Genomic DNA, 25,341 nt, shown 5'->3' on the forward strand with positions numbered 1-25,341 from the left:
GCTTCTCTCCATCCCTGCCAGTGACGTACTAAGCGCGCATGCGCACTAGTGCTGCCACACCCCGACAGAAAAGGGATCAGGGAACAAGTGGCGTAAGTGCGCATGCGCGGCTAGCATTTTATTATTTAAGATCCTCTCAGTAATCTCAGTAATGGAACAGTCTCACAGAAAAGGTGGTGGAGACAGAGACTGTGTCTGAATTCAAGAGGGCCTGGGATCTCTCAGAAAGAGAAAGAGAAAGAGATAATGGTTACTGCAGATGGGCAGACTAGATGGGCCATTTGGCCTTTATCTGCCATTATGTTTCTATGTTTCTATCTGAGAGACAGAGAATTCTCCAAATTTGGACTGATCTTAAGACAGAAGGCAGGTGAAGCCCACTGATAGGGTGGGGCTTCAGGACCCTAGACACATCTACAAGAAATAAGATTATCGAAGTAAGAACCTAATCTTTCTTTCTCGTGCAATGTGTCTATGTTCCTGAACACTAGGGTCATACCAAAGCAGTCCTCAGAGTTTAGGGTGGGCATGCTGAGCTTTGGATGTCACCTTTGAATGCCAAAGCCACAAAAAAGCGGTATACAAGTCCTCATTCCCTTCCCCTTGCCTTTAAAATGGAGGACCTTAAAGTGGTGTGTTTTCTGGCTGCTACATTCATCCTATAAAACCTGGTAAAGGTATGAGGGGTAAACCAAGTAGCAGCTCGAGTCTATACCTATGAGGTAGTGACTCCTCTAGTGGAGTGTGCTTTCATTGTTTTTGACAGCTGCTTACTACAGTCCACATACATGGTGGATATGGTGATTTTAATCCATCTAGAAATCGAGGCTTTAGACGCTGGCTCCCTTTCTTTGCATGACTGGTCAGAATAAAAAGGTGATCCGATATGCAAAACTCCTTGGTAACTTAAAGGATCAGAGAAGCACTCGCTTGACATCCAGCAAATGCAACACTTTATCCATTTTCTTAGACCCTGTAGGATGAAAAGCGGGCAAATGGACTTCATGATTGACATGGAAGGCCGAGACTACTTTCAGTAAGAAAAACAGAACTGTGCACAAGGGGAGCCCTGCTTCTGTAAAGATAAGGAATGGTTACCTGCAGGACAAAGCTTGTAACTCAGCCATAATCACCACCAGAAACACTGTCTTGACTGTAAGATCCAGAAGGGAAGTTTCCCGTAAGGGCTCAAACGGAGATAAGAACATAAGAATTGCCGCTGCTGGGTCAGACCAGTGGTAAATTGTGCCCAGCAGTCCGCTCCCGTGGCGACCCTTATGTTAAAGACCAGTGTCCTAACTGAGTCTAGCCTTACCTGCTTACGTTCTGGTTTAGCAGGAACTTGTCTAACTTTGTCTTGAATCCCTGGAGGGTGTTTTCCCCTATAACAGCCTCCGGAAGAGCGTTCCAGTTTTCCATCACTCTCTGGGTGAAGAAGAACTTCCTTACGTTTGTACGAAATCTATCCCCTTTTAACTTTAGAAAGTGCCCTCTCGTTCTCCCTACCTTGGAAAGGGTGAACAACCTGTCTTTATCTACTAAGTCTATGCCCTTCATTATTTGAAACCCTGTAATACTGTGTTAAGATCCCAGGAAGGGAGGGGAGATGCACCGGAGAGCGCAACTGAAGAGCCCTTTTAATGGAATGGGCTATATCTGGGTGAGAGGCCAAAGACCTTCTTTGCCCCTGAGCTTGGAAACAGGAAAGGCCTGCTATCTGTACTTTCAGCGATCCAACCAACAGACCCTTCTGAAGTCCCTCTTGCAAAAAGTCCAGGACTACTGAAATCAGAGCTCGTAAGGGCTCTACATCATCCACATCACACCAGTGCTAAAAGGACTTCTAGGCTTGGCATAGACTGCTACTGTCGACTGCTTCTTAGTGAGGACACCTCCAATGTACCGGAACCCGAGGAGACCATAAGTGGGGATCAGGATGAAAAACTGGAGACCTTAGAGGTAAGCTATGAGGATGTCCTCCGACAGATAGACAGATTGAAAAGTGACAAATCACCGGGTCTGGAAGGAATCCACCCAAGGGTACTAAAAGAACTGAGGACGGAAATAGCGGACACACTCCGACAAATCTGTAATCTATCCCTAAGCACTGGGAAGGTACCGGAGGACGGGAAGCTAGCAAATGTCACACCTATCTTTAAAAAGGGATCATGGGGTGACCCGGGGAATTACAGACCGGTGAGCTTGACTTCGATTCCGGGCAAGATGATGGAAGCATTAATAAAGGATAGCCATCTGTGAACACATAGAAAGAAATGGACAGCTTAAACCGAGCCAACATGGATTCTGCAAGGGAAGATCGTGCCAAACAAACCTACTGCACTTCTTTGAAGGGATAAACAGCCAGATGGACAAAGGGGAATCCATAGATATCATTTATCTCGACTTCCAAAAGGCCTTTGATAAGGTCCCCCATGAACGGCTACTTAAGAAATTGTCGAACCACGGGGTGGGAGGGGATGTATACAGATGGATCAGGCACTGGTTGGCCGACAGAAAACAAAGGGTTGGAGTGAAGGGCCAATACTCCGACTGGCAGAGGGTCACAAGCGGTGTTCCACAGGGGTCGGTGCTGGGACCACTGCTGTTCAATATATTTATCAATGACTTGGAAACGGGGACGAGGTGTGAAGTTATAAAATTTGCTGATGACACCAAACTCTGCAGCAGAGTTAGGAACACAAAGGAGTGCGAAGACCTGCAAAGGGACCTAAGCAAACTGGAAGAGTGGGCAAACAAATGGCAAATGTGCTTTAACATAGAAAAATGTAAGGTCATGCATATAGGGAAAAGGAACCTGAGGTACAGCTACAAAATGGGGGGAACATTGCTGGGGGAGAGTAATCTTGAAAAAGACTTGGGTGTGCTAGTGGATACAACCATGAAATCATCAACGCAATGTGCAGCGGCCTCGAAGAAAACTAACAGAATGCTGGGCATCATTAAGAAGGGAATTACAACCAGGACGAAGGAAGTCATCATGCCACTATATCGTGCAATGATGCGCCCGCATCTGGAGTACTGCGTCCAATATTGGTCGCCGTACCTCAAGAAAGACATGGCGATACTTGAGAAGGTCGAGAAGAGCTACGAAAATGATAAATGGTATGGAGGACTGTTCATACGCTGACAGGCTGGACAAGCTGGGGCTCATCTCCCTGGAAAAGAGGAGGCTTAGGGGGGACATGATTGAAACTTTCAAGATCATGAAGGGCATGGAGAAGGTAGACAAGGATAGATTCTTCAAACTATGGGGAACCACAGGCACAAGAGGGCACTCAGAGAAACTGGAAGGGGAGAAGTTTAGAACAAATGCCAGGAGGTTCTTCTTCACACAGAGGGTTGTGGACACATGGAACGCGCTCCCGGAGGAAGTGGTTGGGCAGAGTACGCTACGGGGATTCAAAGAGGGATTGGATGGATTCCTGAAGGATAGGGGGATTGAGGGATACAGATAAGGGTAGATAAGAGTATGGAAAGAGTATAGATGAAAACAAGGGGGCTATAGGGCTAAATCAAGATAACATGACAGGTCATGGACCTGATGGGCCGCCGCGGGTGCGGACTGCTGGGCGTGATGGACCTCTGGTCTGACCCAGCGGAGGCAAATTCTTATGTTCTTATAAAACAACCACATCTGAGTAACCACCCGCTCAAGAGCCATCCATGCCTTAAGCCCAAAGTGTTCCAGATTCTTGATAGGGACCGGTCCCTGAGTGAGAAGATCCATTTGGACTGGCAGTATGAGGCCTTTGGTCTGCATAATATGGTCTATGGGGCCAATCAGGTGCCACTAGGACTACCTACTCTGGATGACATGCAATCCTATGGATGACTCGCTCTAGCATGGGCCATGGGGGAAACATGTACAAGAGCCTTTCCTCTGACCACAGCTGAACTAATGCATCCAACTCTGCACTTCTGGGTTTTTATCTTTAGCTGTAAAAGTGATCCGCCTTTGTGTTTACAGCCAAGGCCATCAGATCCATCTGTGGATGCTCCCATTGCTGAACTATGGATTTGATCGCTTGGGGGGACACTGACCATTCGCCTGGGTCGAGAGTCTGCCTATTGAGAAAGTCAGCCTGCACATTTTTCATTCCTGCTAAGTGCACAGCTGAGAAAGCCTGCAAATAAGCTTCTGACCACTGAAAGAGGAGTTGAGCTTCTAGGCATGAAGGGTGCTTCTGGAGCCTTCTTGCCTGTTGACACAGACCCTCCACTGTTGCATTGTCCGAGAAGACGACTGCCAGAGACTTTTCCAGTGCCTGAAGCGCTAGTTTTAGTCAATTTATAGACCACTTCTGCTGAGCCAGTGTCCAACAACCCTGAACTGAGTTCATATGAGGAGAGCATCGAGAGAGAAGAGAGTCTTAGAAAGGCCTCATGTGTGCTCTTGTCCAAGGGACCACCTCTATGGCTGCTGCCATTGACCACAAGACATGCAGGTAATGCCATGCCATGGGAATCTGTAGCAAGTCCAAAATCTGCTTCCGGAGCTTCAGTTAGGGAATTGTTCATTTCAAACTGTTCCATATTCTGGTTACCTACCTAATTGTCCCTTCTAATACTACTCAACTATCCTCTGAAATATCATCACCTCCCAAAATTATATCTATAACTGGCACTTTGTAGGTAAGTGAACTTACACACACAATGGGCAGCAGAGTGTTTAAATGCAAGGGAGATGTGATAGGCTGCAACTGAAAACTTATAGAATAAAACAACAGATTACTCTAGTATTCTACAATAGAATCTGGTTACCACATTAAGTCAATTCAAATCTTATAATTATTATACTTGATTGTAAATAAGAAATGCGATAAATAATTTTTTTAAAAAAAAGTGAATTCAAATCTAAACTAAAAAAGTTCTTATTCTAGGATGCTTTTGGACAATAACTTTCCTTCTAAGGACTAAATAATTCTCTTCAGTTTTTTCCCCTACCTACCATGTGTTTCCCCAAAAATAAGACCTACCTCAAAAATAAGCCCTAGCATGATTTTTGGAGTAGGTCTTAATATAAGCCCTACACCCGAAAATAAATCCTAGTCGCCAGCAGCAGCGCTTCCCCCTGAGTGCCCCCCACTGACCCGTCCATCTCTCCCTCCCATGTGAACCCCGACCGTGAGCCAAAATACCTGTAAACAAACAGCAGTGTCAGCAGTACAGGCTGGATCGCGGCCTGCCCTTCTCATACCCGACCGTTCCGTTGCTGATGACATAATCAGTGATGCAGCAGAGGAATGCCCAGACGTAAGAAGGGCAGGCCGCGATCCAGCCTTTGCTGCCGACACTGCTGTTTGTTTCCAGGTATTTCGGCCCTACCGCAAAAATAAGCGCTAGTTGAAGCACTGGATTCGCAGGCAGCAGCGCTCCTCCCTGCCGACCCTTCCATCTCTCCCTCCCTTTGCCAACCACGAGCCAACATACCATTACCTTCTTCCAAATGGTAGCGTCGCGGCAGCAATCTAAACACGCTTTTCATGCCTTCTCCCGCCGAGGCATTTCTCTGCCGCATCACTGATGATGTCATCAGCAACATGGCACAGCAGTGCCCTGATGGTAGAAGGCCCGAAGCAGCGTGTTTAGATTGCTGCCGCGACGCTGATGTTTGGAAGAATGTACTCGCGGTCGGTCTCGTGGTCTGCATGGGGAGGGAGAGCTGGAAGATTCGGCAGCAGTGGGAGGGAGCAGTGGAGGGAGAGCGGGGTTCGGTAGCAGTGGGGGGATAGAAAGATGCTGTGGGTTTGTGATTGGGCATTATTTTCCTGAAAATAAGATCTAGTGGTTTTTTTTGGGCCTAAAATTAATGTGAAGCAGCAGCTAAAAAAGCAAACAGGATGCAAGGCTGGCTTGAGCAAGTTACTTTACTAACGCGCCGTGAAGGTAAGGGGAGGGAGGGAGATAGATTCGGCCTGTAGGTAGGAAGGAGGGAGGGGGCCTCATGAGATCAGTGACCATGCATATTCCCTCTCTTAACTGCGGGGACAAGGCCATTCACTACTCCACGGGGTAGTGGATGGCCTTGTCCCCGTGCCCGCAGTGAGCACTTTCCCCCCACACCATTTTGGCAGTTTACCCGCGGCTAGCCACCGTGTCATTCTCAAATACCCACTCCCTCCTGCTGTTGCAAAACACCTGCTGAAACGACCACCCCCACCAAGACCCCTCCCTTTCTCCACTCGCCGTATTTTATAAAAAATTGGCAGGAAGGATGCCCACTCCTTCCTGCCACCTGGGAGAGGCCTTAGGTATTTGAGCCAAGCAGGGCCTAAGGCCCCTCCCCATGCATCCCAGGATGCACTGGGAAGGGGAAGGCCCACCATTTTGGATCTGTGAGCAGGAGGGACTGGGCATTCCTTCTGATGTCTTCATCACTAGAGGTACGGGGGTGGTTTGGCAGGGGTTCTGGGGGACAACCGGTGGCAGGAGGGAGTGGGCATCCCTTCTGTCGATTTTTTTTTTGGTAAAATACAGGGACTAAGGAAAGGGGGAGGGGGTCAGTCAATCAGTTTGGGGGGGTTCACAGCAGCAGAAGAAAGCCGGGGGACTGTCATGGGGGGGTTGGCTCAACTTGTTTTTTTTTATGGGGCAGTTATTTTGTGTATGTAGCACATGCACATCTATTCCATTTTAAAAAAAGAAAGAAAAAAAAGACCAAAACAGTTGAGTGGCAGGAGGCTGCTTTGGGGTGTCCCCTGTTGCTCTACTGTTCAGGTTTCCCCAAACTGGCTCTGTGCATGTGTGAGAGCCGGTTTCTAAGCGAATGATCAGATGGGATTATGACTGCCCTCCGCAAAACTCATTTGCATGGGAAGCTGTTTGAACATCAGCTGCCATTTAGAAATCGGCCAAAAAACAGCCTATAGTGACCGCATGGTCTTAATGACTGTTTTTAGTGCATCTAGCTGTGGATGAGGTAGTAATATTCATATAGGCCCCAGTGTGCATGAGGACCCAAATGGAAGATCCCTGCACTCTATAGAAATTGAACAGGCTGTGGAAAAAACATCAGGATATAAAGCTTTTATCTCACCTGTTGATGCTCCAACTGCACCTTGCCTTGCCGGATAATGTTTCCTTTCTCCAATAGCTCCTTCTGTGTCTTTTCAAATTCTTCTTTTCCCTGAAAAAACAAAACACTATTATGCCCCCATGCTCATGAGTGCAGATTGATTATGTATTGTGTATGAAGTTAGTGTTTAGGGGGATGTAAACAGAGTGTGTAATGGACTGAAGCTCCCAGGATGCTCAGCTGTAGCCATTGGGCTGTGTTCCCCCCCTCCTTCTCCCCTATTGCTAGTAGGCTTGGCTGCAGCCTGTGGCTATAGCACACCCTTTTTTCTGTTTCTGTGTGCGATCAGAATCCATTTTGTCAGAGAGCACATGGATTAGGGCAGAACTGTGCCCTCTTCTGATTTTACACATTGAATTTGCCAGCTTCTAATTAATCTGGTGTTGTTAAGTTTAAGTACAGTATCACCATCATCACAGAGAGTAGTGAAGATACACTCCCAGTTCCCCAGCCCTTGGGATGCACTGGTAGAAGTGTGGATTTGAAGAAAGCAGAAATCCTTAATTTCTACAGAATTGTTAGTCTATTTTATTTCTTTGTTTTAAATTACAAGCAAGCTTGTTTAATAATAATAATAAATTTATTCTTTTATACAGCCATTACCCAAGAGTTCTAGACGGTTTACACCATAAGAAACTGAACAATCACCGAAGTACATACATATCATAAGATAAAACCAGGATTAAAAGTTAGTAAAATAATTACAATGTTAAAAAACCTAATTATGTGATAAATTTGTCAAACAAAGCAGACTTTACTAATTTTTGAAAATAACAGTAAGACATGGCTTGATGAAGACATTCACCATACCAACATTGTAGTTTGCCTGTCTGAAACGCTAAGGTCCTTTCAAAAAAGATCTTATATCTCACACGATTTGGCTTAAGATAGGTAAATAAGCTGGAGCTTCTTGTAATCATTGATGGTCTATAAAATTCAAAGTGAGGGGATAAATAAATTGGAGACTCTCCTGAAATCAGCTTAAAACAAATACAAGAAAACTTAAATAGTATTCTTGCTTCCAACACTAGCCAATGCAATAATCGACAATATGGACTAATGTCATTCTTCTTCAGACCAAATATCAATCGAATTGCAGCATTCTTAACTATTCTCAATCTTCTTAAAATCATTTGGGAAGATCCCAAATAAATGATGTTACAATAATCCATAATGAGTAGGATCAATAATTGTACCAGTAATCTGAAAGACACTGGGTCAAAGTATTTTTTAATGGTCTGTAATTTCCACAATGTGTAGAAACATTTTTGTACTACCAAGTTTGTGTGATTGATCCAAGTCAGTTGGCGGTCAAGTGTGATACCCAGAATTTTTATGGAATTGGTTATTGGATAGACATGTCGTCCATTAAAACAAAGCGATGTTTCTATTATTTTATCATTGGGACTGGCTAAAAAAAAATTTGTTTTTTCTGTATTGAGTTTCAACCTGAAACTAATATTATTGCTCTATCTGAGATAATATGGATGATATCTGATTTATGGCTTCCACAGTAAACTTGTTTAAAGGAAACAGAATAGAGATGTCGTCAGCATATATGTAAAATTTCAAATTTAAACTCTGCAATAGATATCCAAGTGGGGAAATATAGATGTTAAACAGTGTATGCAACAACAGAGAGCCCTGGAGTACGCCACAAGGGTTGTTCCAAGGGTGAGAATAATTTCCATCATAATCACTTGATAAGATCGTGTTTTCAAGAATCCTTGGAACCATTTCCAGACCTTACCTGACATCCCCATTGTGTCTAAACATCCCAACAAGATATCATGATCTACTAGATCAAAGGCACAGCAGAATCCAGTAAGAACATAACATAAGAACATAAGAATTGCCGCTGCTGGGTCAGACCAGTGGTCCATCGTGCCCAGCAGTCTGCTCATGTGGCGGCCCTCTGGTTGGAAAATTCTCTTTGTCCCGGACCTGGCGAAATCAACTGCTTGTAGAAAACTATTCCTACAGCAACGGCAAGATTTGAAAGATATTGGCGCAAGATTTGGTCTCCTGTATCCGGCACGTATGAAAATCACCTATAACAATACGACTCTTACATACTCTGATCCAGCGGAACTGCAGAAATTAATCGACTCTACCAAAATGCAGTGAAGAAGACACATTCTTCGGAGCAATCTGTATGACTGCCTTTCTGAATCTTCAGTAGGGATAGCTGATTACCATGTCTCAGCTCCACTACTGTCCCTGAGTAGGCCAGATTGTGCTCCGGTTTGACCACTGTGGTATCAACCCTACCCTGCTTTGTTTTATTGTCATACTAGTCTTATAGCCCGTTACATTAACGGGTGCTAGAATATATGTATGTGTGTCTCTCTTTATTTCTTTCTCTCTCTCTCTCCTTAGCCGCTTTCTTTCTTTCTGTCTTTCTTTTTCCTTGGCTGTCCATCACCACCCCTTGCCTGCTCCCCCTGTCCATTCTCCCTTCCTTTTACCTCCCCTGTGTCCACCACCACACCTTCACAGCTCTCCTTATGCAGCAGCAGCCCTTCTCCCTTTGTTTTACCTCCCCCTGTCCAGCAGCACCTTCCTTCTCCCCCTGTCCAACATTAGGCCTCCGTTCCTTTTTCTTCACCCCCCCTGTCCATCAGCACCTCTTTCCTTCTCCCCCTGTCCAGCAGTAGGCGTCCCTTCCTTTTTCTCCCCCCCGCCTCCTTCTTATTCCTATGATACACTTACCTTGCTCTGCCCCTGATCAGAGGCTCCCGACAGCCAGCCAGTTGCACCCATTGGAAAAGTTCCCTCTGCGGCATCCCGCACTCCTCCTGACGCGACTCCCGCTGTCTTTCTTTCTGTCTGTTTCTGTCCCTGGCCCCCTTTGTCTGTTTGTCTTTCTGTATATCTCCCTGTGTCTGTATTCTTTTCTTTCTGTCTCCCTTCCTCCCTCTGTCTGTCTGTCCGAAGCAGCATTCCCTCCCCCTCCATTTCCCTCCCCCCACACCAGTTCCCTGTGCACCTGCCCCTGTGTCTTTCCTCTTGTCTTTCTGTCTCCCTTCCTCCCTCTGTCTGTCTGTCCAAAGCAGCATTCCCTCCTCCTCCATTTCCCTCCCCCCACACCGTTCTCTGTGCACCTGCCCCTGTGTCTTTCTTCTTGTCTTTCTGTCTCCCTTCCTCCCTCTGTCTGTCTGTGCAAAGCTGCATTCCCTCCCCCTTCCATTCCCCTCCCCCCAAACCAGTTCCCTGTGCCTGCATTAGCGTTTCCTCTACCCTCTTTCCCTTCCCACAGTCGCGACTACAAACGCAGGCCTGAGTCCTTTGCCGCCCCCCTCTTCCCTTCCCGTGGGCCAGACTACACATGGCGATTCAAGCAGCGTGTGCAGCAGTCTTCACACGCTGCTTCGGGTCCTTCTACTGCCCTGATTTACTCTGGCACGTCCGGAGCAAATCAGGGCAGTAGAAGGGCCCGAAGCAGCGTGTGAAGACTGCTGCACACGCAGCTTAAATTGCCAGTCGGGCCCGCGGTAAGGGAAGAGGGGGGGCAGCAAATGACTCGGGTCCCGGGCAGCGGAAAGTTGCTGGGCTCCTCGGTGGGGGCGCTGAGTGGCTGCGATCCCTCTCCTCCCAGACCCCCCCTCCCCCCCGGAGGAACGGAGATCGAGTTGCCGCCTATTTGAAGATCGTTCTGCCCTGCTCCTTGCCTTAGTGTATTTTTAAGTTGAAAGACACGGTGGCGGCGGCTCCTCTCAAGATCCTCGACTGCACTGGACTTCCGACGCAGGTGGGGATCCTGAGAGGAGCCGCTGCCTCGTCTTTCAACTTAAAAATATAGTAAGGCAAGGAGCAGGGCAGACCGAAGAACAGCAGAGTCGGATCGTGAAAGGAGCCGCTGTTACAGGGAACCATTGCGGCGGCGGCGACGGCAAAGTTACTTTAAGGGGAGGTAGGAAGCAGGTTTTTATTGAAGAAGCACAAACAGGGAACAGCGGCGGCGAAGGAAGAGGGGGAGAGAGTACTGTAGGGGCATGAGGCTCCTACCTGCAGGTCCCTACATCGCGGCGACGGCAAAGTTACTACTTTAAGGGGAGGTAGGAAGCAGGTTTTTATTAATGAAGCAGAAACAGGGAACGGCGGCGGCGAAGGAAGAGAGTACTGTAGGGGCATGCGGCTCCTACCTGCGGGTCCCTACATCACGGCGACGGCAAAGTTACTACTTTAAGGGGAGGTAGGAAGCAGGTTTTTATTAAAGAAGCACAAACAGGGAACGGCGGCGGCGAAGGAAGAGAGTACTGTAGGGGCATGCGGCTCCTAGGGAGAGGTCACCCCGCATGAGCACTTCCTATGTGTCGCTACAGCTCACGGAAAACCGGCGCACGCATAGGAAGTGCGCATGCGCGGCCTAGCGTTTTATTATATTAGATTGATGACACATTGCTAACCTTCCAAGTTTTCTAAATTTGTCATTGTTTATGGTTATCTACTTCAGGATGTTATATTGTTCTTAAAAGGGCTTATGTCAGATTTGTCTGTCACCTAACATCTCTGTTTCTTTTACAGCACATATACCAATTAACTAAGGAATGACAAGATATTAATGCTAGAATTATATATACTGTCATTCAGCGTCAATGGGATAAATAATTGCATTAAGCGCAAGAAAATAGCAAATAATATACGCTCACGTAACCCTGATGTATTAATGTTTCAAGAAACCCATCTCTCAGCTTCTGACAATTCTAAAACTGTATTTAAGTGCTATTCTTCCCCTTACTTTTCACCGGCCATTTTGAAAAAGAATGGTGTTGTCAGCATAGCTATTGCTGGCATTCAGCATTTTCAGTTGGCATAACTGATGTCAGCAAAGGCCTATGGGACATTATATCAATCTGACTTTGGCATGTGAATGCAGATGGACCCTGAGTGTAGGTAGACTGTTTCATATAACCCAAAAAGACGGTTTTAAGTAGTCCTGATTGAATCATGATTAGCTAAAAGGTGTTAATGTGTTAATGTCTGATTAAGAGGGTGCTTAGGACAATGGGTCCAGGTGCACAGATAACTAAAGTTAATCAGAAACTATTGTCAGAGGCATACTGGAAATTACATTTGACCATAGCCTATTCTTCGGCTGTCTAGCACAAGTTTACTAAGGAGGGGGAGATTTAACTTCTATTGAAGCTCAATAGTTTCTATATTCAGAATAAGATTCCAAGCTATAAAAGCCCCCTCGCAGCATCACCCCCCTCTCTTCTCTTGGGTCTTGGCTCTCTTCTTCTTTCTTTCTTTCTTTCTCTCTCTCTCTCTCTCTCTGGCCAATCTCTGGAACCCGAAACTTAGACTATCACCCCATCCCCCTTTCTCTCTCTCTCTCTCTGGCTCTCCCTAGAACTTCAGACTCTCTGTCTCTTTGCCTCTGACCTATGTAAATAACACAAAAAGGCAACCTAGTCACATCAAGGTTTGTATGGGGGATGCTCAGGAAGCCAAAACTGGCTCACAACTTACAGACCAAAATTAGATAAATATAATATAGGGTGCTCTCAGTGTGAACCATCAGCAATAGGAGCACAGCTCCGACACTTCACTTCTGGGTCAAGGCGGTAAGCCTCCACCCCCACACCATCATCGAGCACCCTGAGTGTGCTGAAATTTAAAGGGACCTAAGTCCACTAAATCAAACAAATCAATCAATCAAAGTGAGTAAATCAAACTCCACACAAAAAACCTGAGCGACCCCCAAGCCAGACCCTGCCAGCCAGACCCCCCGAACCACACAACAAAATCAAGAATCACCATACAAAAAATACCAAATAAATACAATACTTATCTGAAACCATCTCACAGACTAATAAACGCAAAAAACCGCGCCAGGAGAAAAGGTTCAACCGCGCTGGTTTCGGGAGGAGCCCTTCTTCAGGAACCTGACCCCCGACGGAACATAAACGAAGAGGTCGGCTGGAGGGAGGGGTGCCCGAGCGGGAGAGCACGCCGCCTAAAACGGATCTACGGGTGACGTCATACACCAACCAACCAATCATACAACACATGCAAACCAATCACACACAGGGGCGAAAACACGCCCATAAATACGCAAACACACTGAGCAAGAAACATGACCCATCCTAAAATCAAACCAATAACCCCAGCCAAAGAACCCCCACTGAAACCTGGAACCCAAATACAAAAGCCCTATTAGATGATGGTGTTCTGTAAGTTGTGAGCCAGTTTTGGCTTCCTGAGCGTCCCCCATACAAACCTTGATGTGACTAGGTTGCCTTTTTGTGTTATCTCTATAGTAGGATTTTTGGCAAATTTGGAGTGTATTGTTGTGGTCTGACCTATGTAAGGCAGGGAAACTGCTTTGCTCTCTACTTAATTGTAATGCTTAATTGTAATGCTTATAAATATTGCTTTTCTGTAAGCCTATTTCTATAATATATTCTTTATGCAATCACCTCTGGCTGTGCCTTTTTGATTCTACTTCCTGGTGAATCTTCAGTGAGGGAACTGAACCTGGGACCTGGCGTGTGTAAGGGCGCCTCTCAAGTGACCCCACCAACCATACATTGTGGGGGCCACTAACAAACCTTACATTTTGGGGGCTTCTCTCGGTCCTTCCTAATGATTTCATTTGGGTAAGTAGAATTCAATTTTTTTTTTTCCTTGTATGCACTATGCAATAGGATTATTAGCTGCCTAAGACAAGGTGAGAGATGGTATTTTCCCCTCAAAAGACGTTGTGCAGTATAGACAGAGTGAGATAGAAATCAAAAGACCTTGGAAAACCCTTAGATTGATTGTATGTTAGACTGGATGACACACTGGTGAAAAGTTCCAGTAATATTGTGGGGTTTTATACTTGGTGAGATTTTATTTATCAATAGACTTTGTATTTTTGATTGATAGACAGAGTGAGATAGAAATCAAAAGACCTTCTGGAACCCTTAAATTGTTTTAGACTGGATGACACATTTGTGAAAAGTTCCAGTAATATTTTGGGTTTTATATTTGGTGAGATTTTACTATCAAAAGTCTTTGCAGTTTACCTGTGCCAGTTTGCATTTTATGCTTTGCTAGAGGGTGTTGCATGTAAGAATATTTGAGCTGCTCTGAAGAAAAGCATGGTCCAAAATTAAAACAGTCACTCAATTAAGACACGCCACATCTGTACTAATAACTTTTACTTTTTTACCTTGTGCTTTTAATTCTATTTCTTGTCAGTCTCTGCCCTGGTGAAAGGCCCAGTGCACACTGGACTGGAACTGGCAGCTGGCATCTCTCCTCTTCTAACAGACTTCTTATATTTTTTCCTGTTAAACTTCTGCCTGTAAATTTCAGGTAGTAACCTTTGCATTTAAAGTATGGGCAAGTGTGGGCATAAGTGTATTATTTATGCCAATGACTCTTGCCTAAGATGCTTTACCTCATTTTTTTCTACCTATTAACTAAAGTCTCCCTCCTTCATCAGTGGGAGCATTTTAATCTCAAAGGCTACACACAGACAGGGATGAGCAAGGCCCACGTACCAAGGCAGACTGCAGCCTCAATTATGAACCCTTTTGATTTTCAAGAACTTACAGATATTGTACACAAATATTTTGACAAGAAAGGAGGTCCATATGAGGGTAATTTTCCAGAACACACATGGCACGATATTCAGAAACAAATGGTTTCTCATTCTCAGGAGTTTAGAAAGAAAACAAATAAACGAAAATGCCTTTTCATTCAAGGAATATTAAGGGGAGTTATTAGCCTAAGACAAGAAAATACTGACTTGAACACTCAGTGCCATCAGCTGTCCAAATATTTAGATGAGGCACAAATTAATATATCCATGCTAAGAACCCAAATTGTTCAAGCTACAAATTCCTTTTTAACTGTAAATGAACAATTAGAAGAGGCCAAGGCAGAATTAAAGTATTTAAAGTCAAAATGTGCCTCACAGGGACTGGTTAATGCTGTCTCCTCACAGATTCTGCCATCTGCCATTCACCCTATCATTCACCCTATAATCCATGTAGTCAGTTTATTGAAAAACAGAACACTGTTTTTGTAGCAGGTCAGAGAAAAGGTAAACTAGCTACACATGTAGAACAGGAAGAAGAACCCACAAATGAAGATGAGGAAAATTCATTACCAGGCCAGAGCAATACCAAAAGTACCAAAAGTGACACAGCTCCAGTAACAGTAGTACTGCAGGGACATATGAAAGATAGTGACATTGAAAGAATAGTGGAGAAAGTGGGCCCTATGCCTTTTAACATAAATGAATGGTGCAAATGGGCTACTGATATACTGATTCACTGGGGTCTAGGGAAATATAAAAGGAACAATGCAGATTTTGATAAGCTTATGCACCTAGCCCTGGGTCCACATTATTATAAATTTGGATCTCTTGTTCATCCATACCAATTTGTAAAGATGGGCATCGAACAACAATTTTGTTGTACCTCTTTGTACGTACTTAGAACTCTTTCACCCCTGCCAACCGATACACTAGAGCAGTTTGCATATAGGGTGTGGGTAATACACGCTGTACTTAAAGAGAATGAACACTGGCCCATTTCCTCAGATTATGGTCAGAGAGAACATAAAGAATTCCTATTAGAATTATTATCTCCCGAGATTACTAAGATTCTGTTGTTCTCGGAGGACCCTAAAACTACGCCTTTTGACACTTTACTGCTCAGGATTGGGTCTGTGTGGAAGACCCAGCCAGCTCAAATTATTTCAGTATCAGAAGTTAGAAGGTGGCGTGCTGAGGGAGCACCCCAATACAAGAAAACACCACACACAGGGAATATAGGGCATGGCAGAAGTAGTTACAGAAATTCCTCCACTTACATTCCCTTCCATGAACTCAGAGACCAAAAGGAAAAATTAGAAAAAGAGAAAATGAAATGGGAACAGGATAAACACACAATGCAGATAGAATTGGACAGAGTAAAAAGTGATTTGACAGCCAGGAACAGTGCTAGTCCACAGGGATGTCCTGACTCTCTGTGTCCGAATGCCAAGGTGACTCAGGCCTTCACAGTCCAGCCAGACTCCTTTCACTTACCTGTGGACTCACTTTTGGAGACGGAGGATAAGGGAAAGAAGTCAGACTCAGAATTTAGCTTGAGGTATGTGGCACCTTTGATTTTGGACACTTGCGGCTGCCCCAATGTTAATACTACCATAGAGGGTCAGGATAAATTAACTTTGATTGATACAGGGGCTAGAATCAGTTTTACAGATAGAGCACCTTCTACTGGAGATCAGAAAAATATGGAAATTTGTGAGATTCAGGGTCTAAATGACACAGCTTCAAAGTGTGTGTCTAACCCACAAAAGGAACAAAGGAAAGACATTGTAGAAACTACTGCCAGCATGAGTGAGAATACAGGCAAAGAAATAGTTGAAGTGGCTGGTCTTGTACTGGGTACAGAAATTCCTGTGCAGTTAGCCACCCAGTGTTGCCTGCCAGTGCAGCAGCATGATTGTAGTATAACTCACTCAGAGGCTGCAGATGTTTCAGTTTGGGCACAAGATTGTGGGAAAAGGTACACAGAAATTTTGTTTGAGGGCAAAGATCCTGAACCACAAACACAGCATCCAGTACTTCCTCCAGCAACAGAACTGGTGCCTAAGATGGAGGAGAGGGGTCTGAGTGGACCTATCTCTTTAGCATTTGGTTCTCCAGCTTGGTCATTTGCTAAATCAGAGGGCTCTGTTAGGCTCACTATACACTCTCAGGCCCTAACTAAGATTTCAAAGCCTGTAGTACCAGTGGCAGCCTCTTACTCTGACATTACTGTGAAACTTAATCCTAAATGTGCATTTTTCTCTGTCCTAGACATGACTAATGATTTTCGGAATTTGCCCCTTGCCTCTGAATGCCAGGACATGACAGTGCAGACAAAAGAAGACACATCTAGCCTGCACCTGACTTCTGCACCGCAGTGCCCACTCCTCCGAGTGCAGTGGGACCCAGGTGGCAGACATGTGGTCAAGGTCGGCCGGAATGGAACAGGGATGAAGTTTGCTCTAAGTGACCTTGTTTTTCTTTTTCTTAGCAGCAGTTCGGATATATACATAGCTACCCCAGACCAGTTTTGGCACAAAGATATTTCTAGTGTTTTCCAAGGTTCCTCTTTATCACTGCAGAGATAAAGACGTTCCAAAGAAGATATTAGCTTTGTGCCTTTTCTGAATATGAGATGGCTATGATATGCATTATTTGTACTACTCAGGTGTTCATCTTTGCAAATAAACACATTGTTATAGAAAAACACAGCAGAGTTAAATTCAGCCCTGAACACTTGACAGATGGAAGAAGAATAGTTTCACGCCTAAAAATTTGTGTTTTATGTTTTGTCTGTGCCATGTGGTCTGTCTTTTGTCTATTTGTTTTAGTTTAGGGGGTACCCCAGGATACATAACATTGGCCATTTCTAGAGCTAGCTCTTTTCCCACTTTTTACTAGCCCATTGCGCAATGTTCTTTTTACCTATTGTTTCATATCCTAAATGTAGCTTAGTTAGGGGTTATATTTTTAAGTAAAGGTTTTATTTTATACTGTGTTTATTCTATGATCCTCATTAGATTCAGTACACATTTCTGACATAATTTTTTTTATATATACATTCAGTACAGAATTATGGTCTCTCTGAAGTGCCATAATAGTTATATGCAGCACACAAAAACATTTATTTTTGGAATGTCTGATTAAGAACCTTAAGTACCTGAATATTGTCTGTCTTTTGCTATAACTATACCAAGTAAATGCATTAATATTGTTACATGTTGCCACATTCAATACAGGCAACCTGGTCTCTCTCTCTCTCTCTCCATTCAGTACAAGCAACATGGTTTCTCTCTCGTTTTCTATCTCTTATTTGGATCACACTGGAGTACAGCTGCTGAATGATATCTGGACTCTTTTCAAGCCGATTTATCCCTCCCTGTATGCACAGACATCATTTAATCTCAAGGGTGAACACCACTAGTTTCCAGTGACTGACAGATCCTGTGCAAACATCATTTCATCCCAAGTGTGCATCTCACCAGTTTAAAGAGACTGCCGGTTCCTGCTGGACTAATTCAGCTTCCTGCACCCTGACTGCAAAGACTTCTCTACCTTCTCACACATGCTGTACACAATGTTTCCTGTTTGTTGGATCTTCGGATTCATGATAGCCACCTTCCAATGAACGCTTTGCTGTACAGTTCAACCTATTTACTGAATAATACCGGGTGTAGTCATTCACCTCTGTCCTCCATCACCATTAATGGGACAACCTACTCCACACCTCTGGTTACTAATGATTCTATGGACATTTCAGACTTTATTTCATATGCTGTGCATCCACTACCTCTTGGTATGGGGAACGAGATATTTATCACTTTTGAAAATGGACACATTGCACAAACTGTATAAAATTTGCTACGAGACACTCATGTCTCAGTTTGGGAACTTTTCTTTGGGTATTCGCCCACTGCAAACCACGTATTTAATGTTTTAATTCACCCTATCATTATCTTAATTATTGTACAAATTTTGCTATGTATTATTATGATTTTCCTTTGCTGTAAAATGAAACACATGTACACTTTTTTACAACGCATATCATACAAAGTTCCTTCTAGCTTTTAAGGCAGTTATACATGTATTTCCAGTACCTTCTCTGACACTTGCTAATTAGGCTAATTTAGTTCTAATTTGGTTTTAATTTGGCATGGCCTATTGCATTACCATTACCAGGGTCAGAGATAATATTATCTCATATCCCATACTGGCATACTCTCTCATGACATCTTGGTACCTTTATGCCTTAACCTCTGAGAAAGCTTCCTGTATCCCTTATGCACTGTTCATTCGCTCAACGACGGGTAAGATATAAGCATACTGGGGTCCCCGCCCAGATGACGGACTATACAACCTAAGACAGAGGTTTGAACTCATAATGGGAACTATTTATCTTCATAGCTTGGAGATTCTCCAGGATAGGGGATGTGCTGTTGGAGGTAAGCGAGGGTACCACAAGCTTCCCTTCATTTCAAAGATTAAAAATAAAAATAAAAAAAGTATGGGAGATGTCAGCATAGCTATTGCTGGCATTCAGCATTTTCAGTTGGCATAACTGATGTCAGCAAAGGCCTATGGGACATTATATCAATCTGACTTTGGCATGTGAATGCAGATGGACCCTGAGTGTAGGTAGACTGTTTCATATAACCCAAAAAGACGGTTTTAAGTAGCCCTGATTGAATCATGATTAGCTAAAAGGTGTTAATGTGTTAATGTCTGATTAAGAGGGTGCTTAGGACAATGGGTCCAGGTGCACAGATAACTAAAGTTAATCAGAAACTATTGTCAGAGGCATACTGGAAATTACATTTGACCATAGCCTATTCTTCGGCTGTCTAGCACAAGTTTACTAAGGAGGGGGAGATTTAACTTCTATTGAAGCTCAATAGTTTCTATATTCAGAATAAGATTCCAAGCTATAAAAACCCCCTTGCAGCATCACCCCCCTCTCTTCTCTTGGGTCTTGGCTCCCTTCTTCTTTCTTTCTTTCTCTCTCTCTCTGGCCGATCTCTGGAGCCCGAAACTTAGACTATCACCCCATCCCCCTTTCTCTCTCTCTCTCTCTCTCTGGCTCTCCCTAGAACTTCAGACTCTCTGTCTCTTTGCCTCTGAACTATGTAAGGCAGGGAAACTGCTTTGCTCTCTACTTAATTGTAATGCTTAATTGTAATGCTTATAAATATTGCTTTTCTGTAAGCCTATTTCTATAATATATTCTTTATGCAATCACCTCTGGCTGTGCCTTTTTGATTCTACTTCCTGGTGAATCTTCAGTGAGGGAACTGAACCTGGGACCTGGCGTGTGTAAGGGCGCCTCTCAAGTGACCCCACCAACCATACATTGTGGGGGCCACTAACAAACCTTACATTTTGGGGGCTTCTCTCGGTCCTTCCTAATGATTTCATTTGGGTAAGTAGAATTCAATTTTTTTTTTCCTTGTATGCACTATGCAATAGGATTATTAGCTGCCTAAGACAAGGTGAGAGATGGTATTTTCCCCTCAAAAGACGTTGTGCAGTATAGACAGAGTGAGATAGAAATCAAAAGACCTTGGAAAACCCTTAGATTGATTGTATGTTAGACTGGATGACACACTGGTGAAAAGTTCCAGTAATATTGTGGGGTTTTATACTTGGTGAGATTTTATTTATCAATAGACTTTGTATTTTTGATTGATAGACAGAGTGAGATAGAAATCAAAAGACCTTCTGGAACCCTTAAATTGTTTTAGACTGGATGACACATTTGTGAAAAGTTCCAGTAATATTTTGGGTTTTATATTTGGTGAGATTTTACTATCAAAAGTCTTTGCAGTTTACCTGTGCCAGTTTGCATTTTATGCTTTGCTAGAGGGTGTTGCATGTAAGAATATTTGAGCTGCTCTGAAGAAAAGCATGGTCCAAAATTAAAACAGTCACTCAATTAAGACACGCCACATCTGTACTAATAACTTTTACTTTTTTACCTTGTGCTTTTAATTCTATTTCTTGTCAGTCTCTGCCCTGGTGAAAGGCCCAGTGCACACTGGACTGGAACTGGCAGCTGGCATCTCTCCTCTTCTAACAGACTTCTTATATTTTTTCCTGTTAAACTTCTGCCTGTAAATTTCAGGTAGTAACCTTTGCATTTAAAGTATGGGCAAGTGTGGGCATAAGTGTATTATTTATGCCAATGACTCTTGCCTAAGATGCTTTACCTCATTTTTTTCTACCTATTAACTAAAGTCTCCCTCCTTCATCAGTGGGAGCATTTTAATCTCAAAGGCTACACACAGACAGGGATGAGCAAGGCCCACGTACCAAGGCAGACTGCAGCCTCAATTATGAACCCTTTTGATTTTCAAGAACTTACAGATATTGTACACAAATATTTTGACAAGAAAGGAGGTCCATATGAGGGTAATTTTCCAGAACACACATGGCACGATATTCAGAAACAAATGGTTTCTCATTCTCAGGAGTTTAGAAAGAAAACAAATAAACGAAAATGCCTTTTCATTCAAGGAATATTAAGGGGAGTTATTAGCCTAAGACAAGAAAATACTGACTTGAACACTCAGTGCCATCAGCTGTCCAAATATTTAGATGAGGCACAAATTAATATATCCATGCTAAGAACCCAAATTGTTCAAGCTACAAATTCCTTTTTAACTGTAAATGAACAATTAGAAGAGGCCAAGGCAGAATTAAAGTATTTAAAGTCAAAATGTGCCTCACAGGGACTGGTTAATGCTGTCTCCTCACAGATTCTGCCATCTGCCATTCACCCTATCATTCACCCTATAATCCATGTAGTCAGTTTATTGAAAAACAGAACACTGTTTTTGTAGCAGGTCAGAGAAAAGGTAAACTAGCTACACATGTAGAACAGGAAGAAGAACCCACAAATGAAGATGAGGAAAATTCATTACCAGGCCAGAGCAATACCAAAAGTACCAAAAGTGACACAGCTCCAGTAACAGTAGTACTGCAGGGACATATGAAAGATAGTGACATTGAAAGAATAGTGGAGAAAGTGGGCCCTATGCCTTTTAACATAAATGAATGGTGCAAATGGGCTACTGATATACTGATTCACTGGGGTCTAGGGAAATATAAAAGGAACAATGCAGATTTTGATAAGCTTATGCACCTAGCCCTGGGTCCACATTATTATAAATTTGGATCTCTTGTTCATCCATACCAATTTGTAAAGATGGGCATCGAACAACAATTTTGTTGTACCTCTTTGTACGTACTTAGAACTCTTTCACCCCTGCCAACCGATACACTAGAGCAGTTTGCATATAGGGTGTGGGTAATACACGCTGTACTTAAAGAGAATGAACACTGGCCCATTTCCTCAGATTATGGTCAGAGAGAACATAAAGAATTCCTATTAGAATTATTATCTCCCGAGATTACTAAGATTCTGTTGTTCTCGGAGGACCCTAAAACTACGCCTTTTGACACTTTACTGCTCAGGATTGGGTCTGTGTGGAAGACCCAGCCAGCTCAAATTATTTCAGTATCAGAAGTTAGAAGGTGGCGTGCTGAGGGAGCACCCCAATACAAGAAAACACCACACACAGGGAATATAGGGCATGGCAGAAGTAGTTACAGAAATTCCTCCACTTACATTCCCTTCCATGAACTCAGAGACCAAAAGGAAAAATTAGAAAAAGAGAAAATGAAATGGGAACAGGATAAACACACAATGCAGATAGAATTGGACAGAGTAAAAAGTGATTTGACAGCCAGGAACAGTGCTAGTCCACAGGGATGTCCTGACTCTCTGTGTCCGAATGCCAAGGTGACTCAGGCCTTCACAGTCCAGCCAGACTCCTTTCACTTACCTGTGGACTCACTTTTGGAGACGGAGGATAAGGGAAAGAAGTCAGACTCAGAATTTAGCTTGAGGTATGTGGCACCTTTGATTTTGGACACTTGCGGCTGCCCCAATGTTAATACTACCATAGAGGGTCAGGATAAATTAACTTTGATTGATACAGGGGCTAGAATCAGTTTTACAGATAGAGCACCTTCTACTGGAGATCAGAAAAATATGGAAATTTGTGAGATTCAGGGTCTAAATGACACAGCTTCAAAGTGTGTGTCTAACCCACAAAAGGAACAAAGGAAAGACATTGTAGAAACTACTGCCAGCATGAGTGAGAATACAGGCAAAGAAATAGTTGAAGTGGCTGGTCTTGTACTGGGTACAGAAATTCCTGTGCAGTTAGCCACCCAGTGTTGCCTGCCAGTGCAGCAGCATGATTGTAGTATAACTCACTCAGAGGCTGCAGATGTTTCAGTTTGGGCACAAGATTGTGGGAAAAGGTACACAGAAATTTTGTTTGAGGGCAAAGATCCTGAACCACAAACACAGCATCCAGTACTTCCTCCAGCAACAGAACTGGTGCCTAAGATGGAGGAGAGGGGTCTGAGTGGACCTATCTCTTTAGCATTTGGTTCTCCAGCTTGGTCATTTGCTAAATCAGAGGGCTCTGTTAGGCTCACTATACACTCTCAGGCCCTAACTAAGATTTCAAAGCCTGTAGTACCAGTGGCAGCCTCTTACTCTGACATTACTGTGAAACTTAATCCTAAATGTGCATTTTTCTCTGTCCTAGACATGACTAATGATTTTCGGAATTTGCCCCTTGCCTCTGAATGCCAGGACATGACAGTGCAGACAAAAGAAGACACATCTAGCCTGCACCTGACTTCTGCACCGCAGTGCCCACTCCTCCGAGTGCAGTGGGACCCAGGTGGCAGACATGTGGTCAAGGTCGGCCGGAATGGAACAGGGATGAAGTTTGCTCTAAGTGACCTTGTTTTTCTTTTTCTTAGCAGCAGTTCGGATATATACATAGCTACCCCAGACCAGTTTTGGCACAAAGATATTTCTAGTGTTTTCCAAGGTTCCTCTTTATCACTGCAGAGATAAAGACGTTCCAAAGAAGATATTAGCTTTGTGCCTTTTCTGAATATGAGATGGCTATGATATGCATTATTTGTACTACTCAGGTGTTCATCTTTGCAAATAAACACATTGTTATAGAAAAACACAGCAGAGTTAAATTCAGCCCTGAACACTTGACAGATGGAAGAAGAATAGTTTCACGCCTAAAAATTTGTGTTTTATGTTTTGTCTGTGCCATGTGGTCTGTCTTTTGTCTATTTGTTTTAGTTTAGGGGGTACCCCAGGATACATAACATTGGCCATTTCTAGAGCTAGCTCTTTTCCCACTTTTTACTAGCCCATTGCGCAATGTTCTTTTTACCTATTGTTTCATATCCTAAATGTAGCTTAGTTAGGGGTTATATTTTTAAGTAAAGGTTTTATTTTATACTGTGTTTATTCTATGATCCTCATTAGATTCAGTACACATTTCTGACATAATTTTTTTTATATATACATTCAGTACAGAATTATGGTCTCTCTGAAGTGCCATAATAGTTATATGCAGCACACAAAAACATTTATTTTTGGAATGTCTGATTAAGAACCTTAAGTACCTGAATATTGTCTGTCTTTTGCTATAACTATACCAAGTAAATGCATTAATATTGTTACATGTTGCCACATTCAATACAGGCAACCTGGTCTCTCTCTCTCTCTCTCCATTCAGTACAAGCAACATGGTTTCTCTCTCGTTTTCTATCTCTTATTTGGATCACACTGGAGTACAGCTGCTGAATGATATCTGGACTCTTTTCAAGCCGATTTATCCCTCCCTGTATGCACAGACATCATTTAATCTCAAGGGTGAACACCACTAGTTTCCAGTGACTGACAGATCCTGTGCAAACATCATTTCATCCCAAGTGTGCATCTCACCAGTTTAAAGAGACTGCCGGTTCCTGCTGGACTAATTCAGCTTCCTGCACCCTGACTGCAAAGACTTCTCTACCTTCTCACACATGCTGTACACAATGTTTCCTGTTTGTTGGATCTTCGGATTCATGATAGCCACCTTCCAATGAACGCTTTGCTGTACAGTTCAACCTATTTACTGAATAATACCGGGTGTAGTCATTCACCTCTGTCCTCCATCACCATTAATGGGACAACCTACTCCACACCTCTGGTTACTAATGATTCTATGGACATTTCAGACTTTATTTCATATGCTGTGCATCCACTACCTCTTGGTATGGGGAACGAGATATTTATCACTTTTGAAAATGGACACATTGCACAAACTGTATAAAATTTGCTACGAGACACTCATGTCTCAGTTTGGGAACTTTTCTTTGGGTATTCGCCCACTGCAAACCACGTATTTAATGTTTTAATTCACCCTATCATTATCTTAATTATTGTACAAATTTTGCTATGTATTATTATGATTTTCCTTTGCTGTAAAATGAAACACATGTACACTTTTTTACAACGCATATCATACAAAGTTCCTTCTAGCTTTTAAGGCAGTTATACATGTATTTCCAGTACCTTCTCTGACACTTGCTAATTAGGCTAATTTAGTTCTAATTTGGTTTTAATTTGGCATGGCCTATTGCATTACCATTACCAGGGTCAGAGATAATATTATCTCATATCCCATACTGGCATACTCTCTCATGACATCTTGGTACCTTTATGCCTTAACCTCTGAGAAAGCTTCCTGTATCCCTTATGCACTGTTCATTCGCTCAACGACGGGTAAGATATAAGCATACTGGGGTCCCCGCCCAGATGACGGACTATACAACCTAA

General features: G+C 43.3%; 1 protein-coding gene across 1 annotated transcript in view; it reads right to left on the bottom strand.

The window, feature by feature from the left end:
* Positions 1-25,341, bottom strand: part of BCAR1 (BCAR1 scaffold protein, Cas family member) — a 570,884-nt gene that overhangs the window by 11,793 nt on the left and 533,750 nt on the right. The window contains exon 6 of the mRNA XM_033941917.1: positions 7,058-7,147. Within this exon, the coding sequence (XP_033797808.1) occupies positions 7,058-7,147 (90 nt within the window). The remainder of the gene's footprint in view (positions 1-7,057; positions 7,148-25,341) is intronic.

This window comes from Geotrypetes seraphini, chromosome 4, assembly GCF_902459505.1.
Source record: "Geotrypetes seraphini chromosome 4, aGeoSer1.1, whole genome shotgun sequence".
NCBI classification, from domain to species: domain Eukaryota; kingdom Metazoa; phylum Chordata; class Amphibia; order Gymnophiona; family Dermophiidae; genus Geotrypetes; species Geotrypetes seraphini.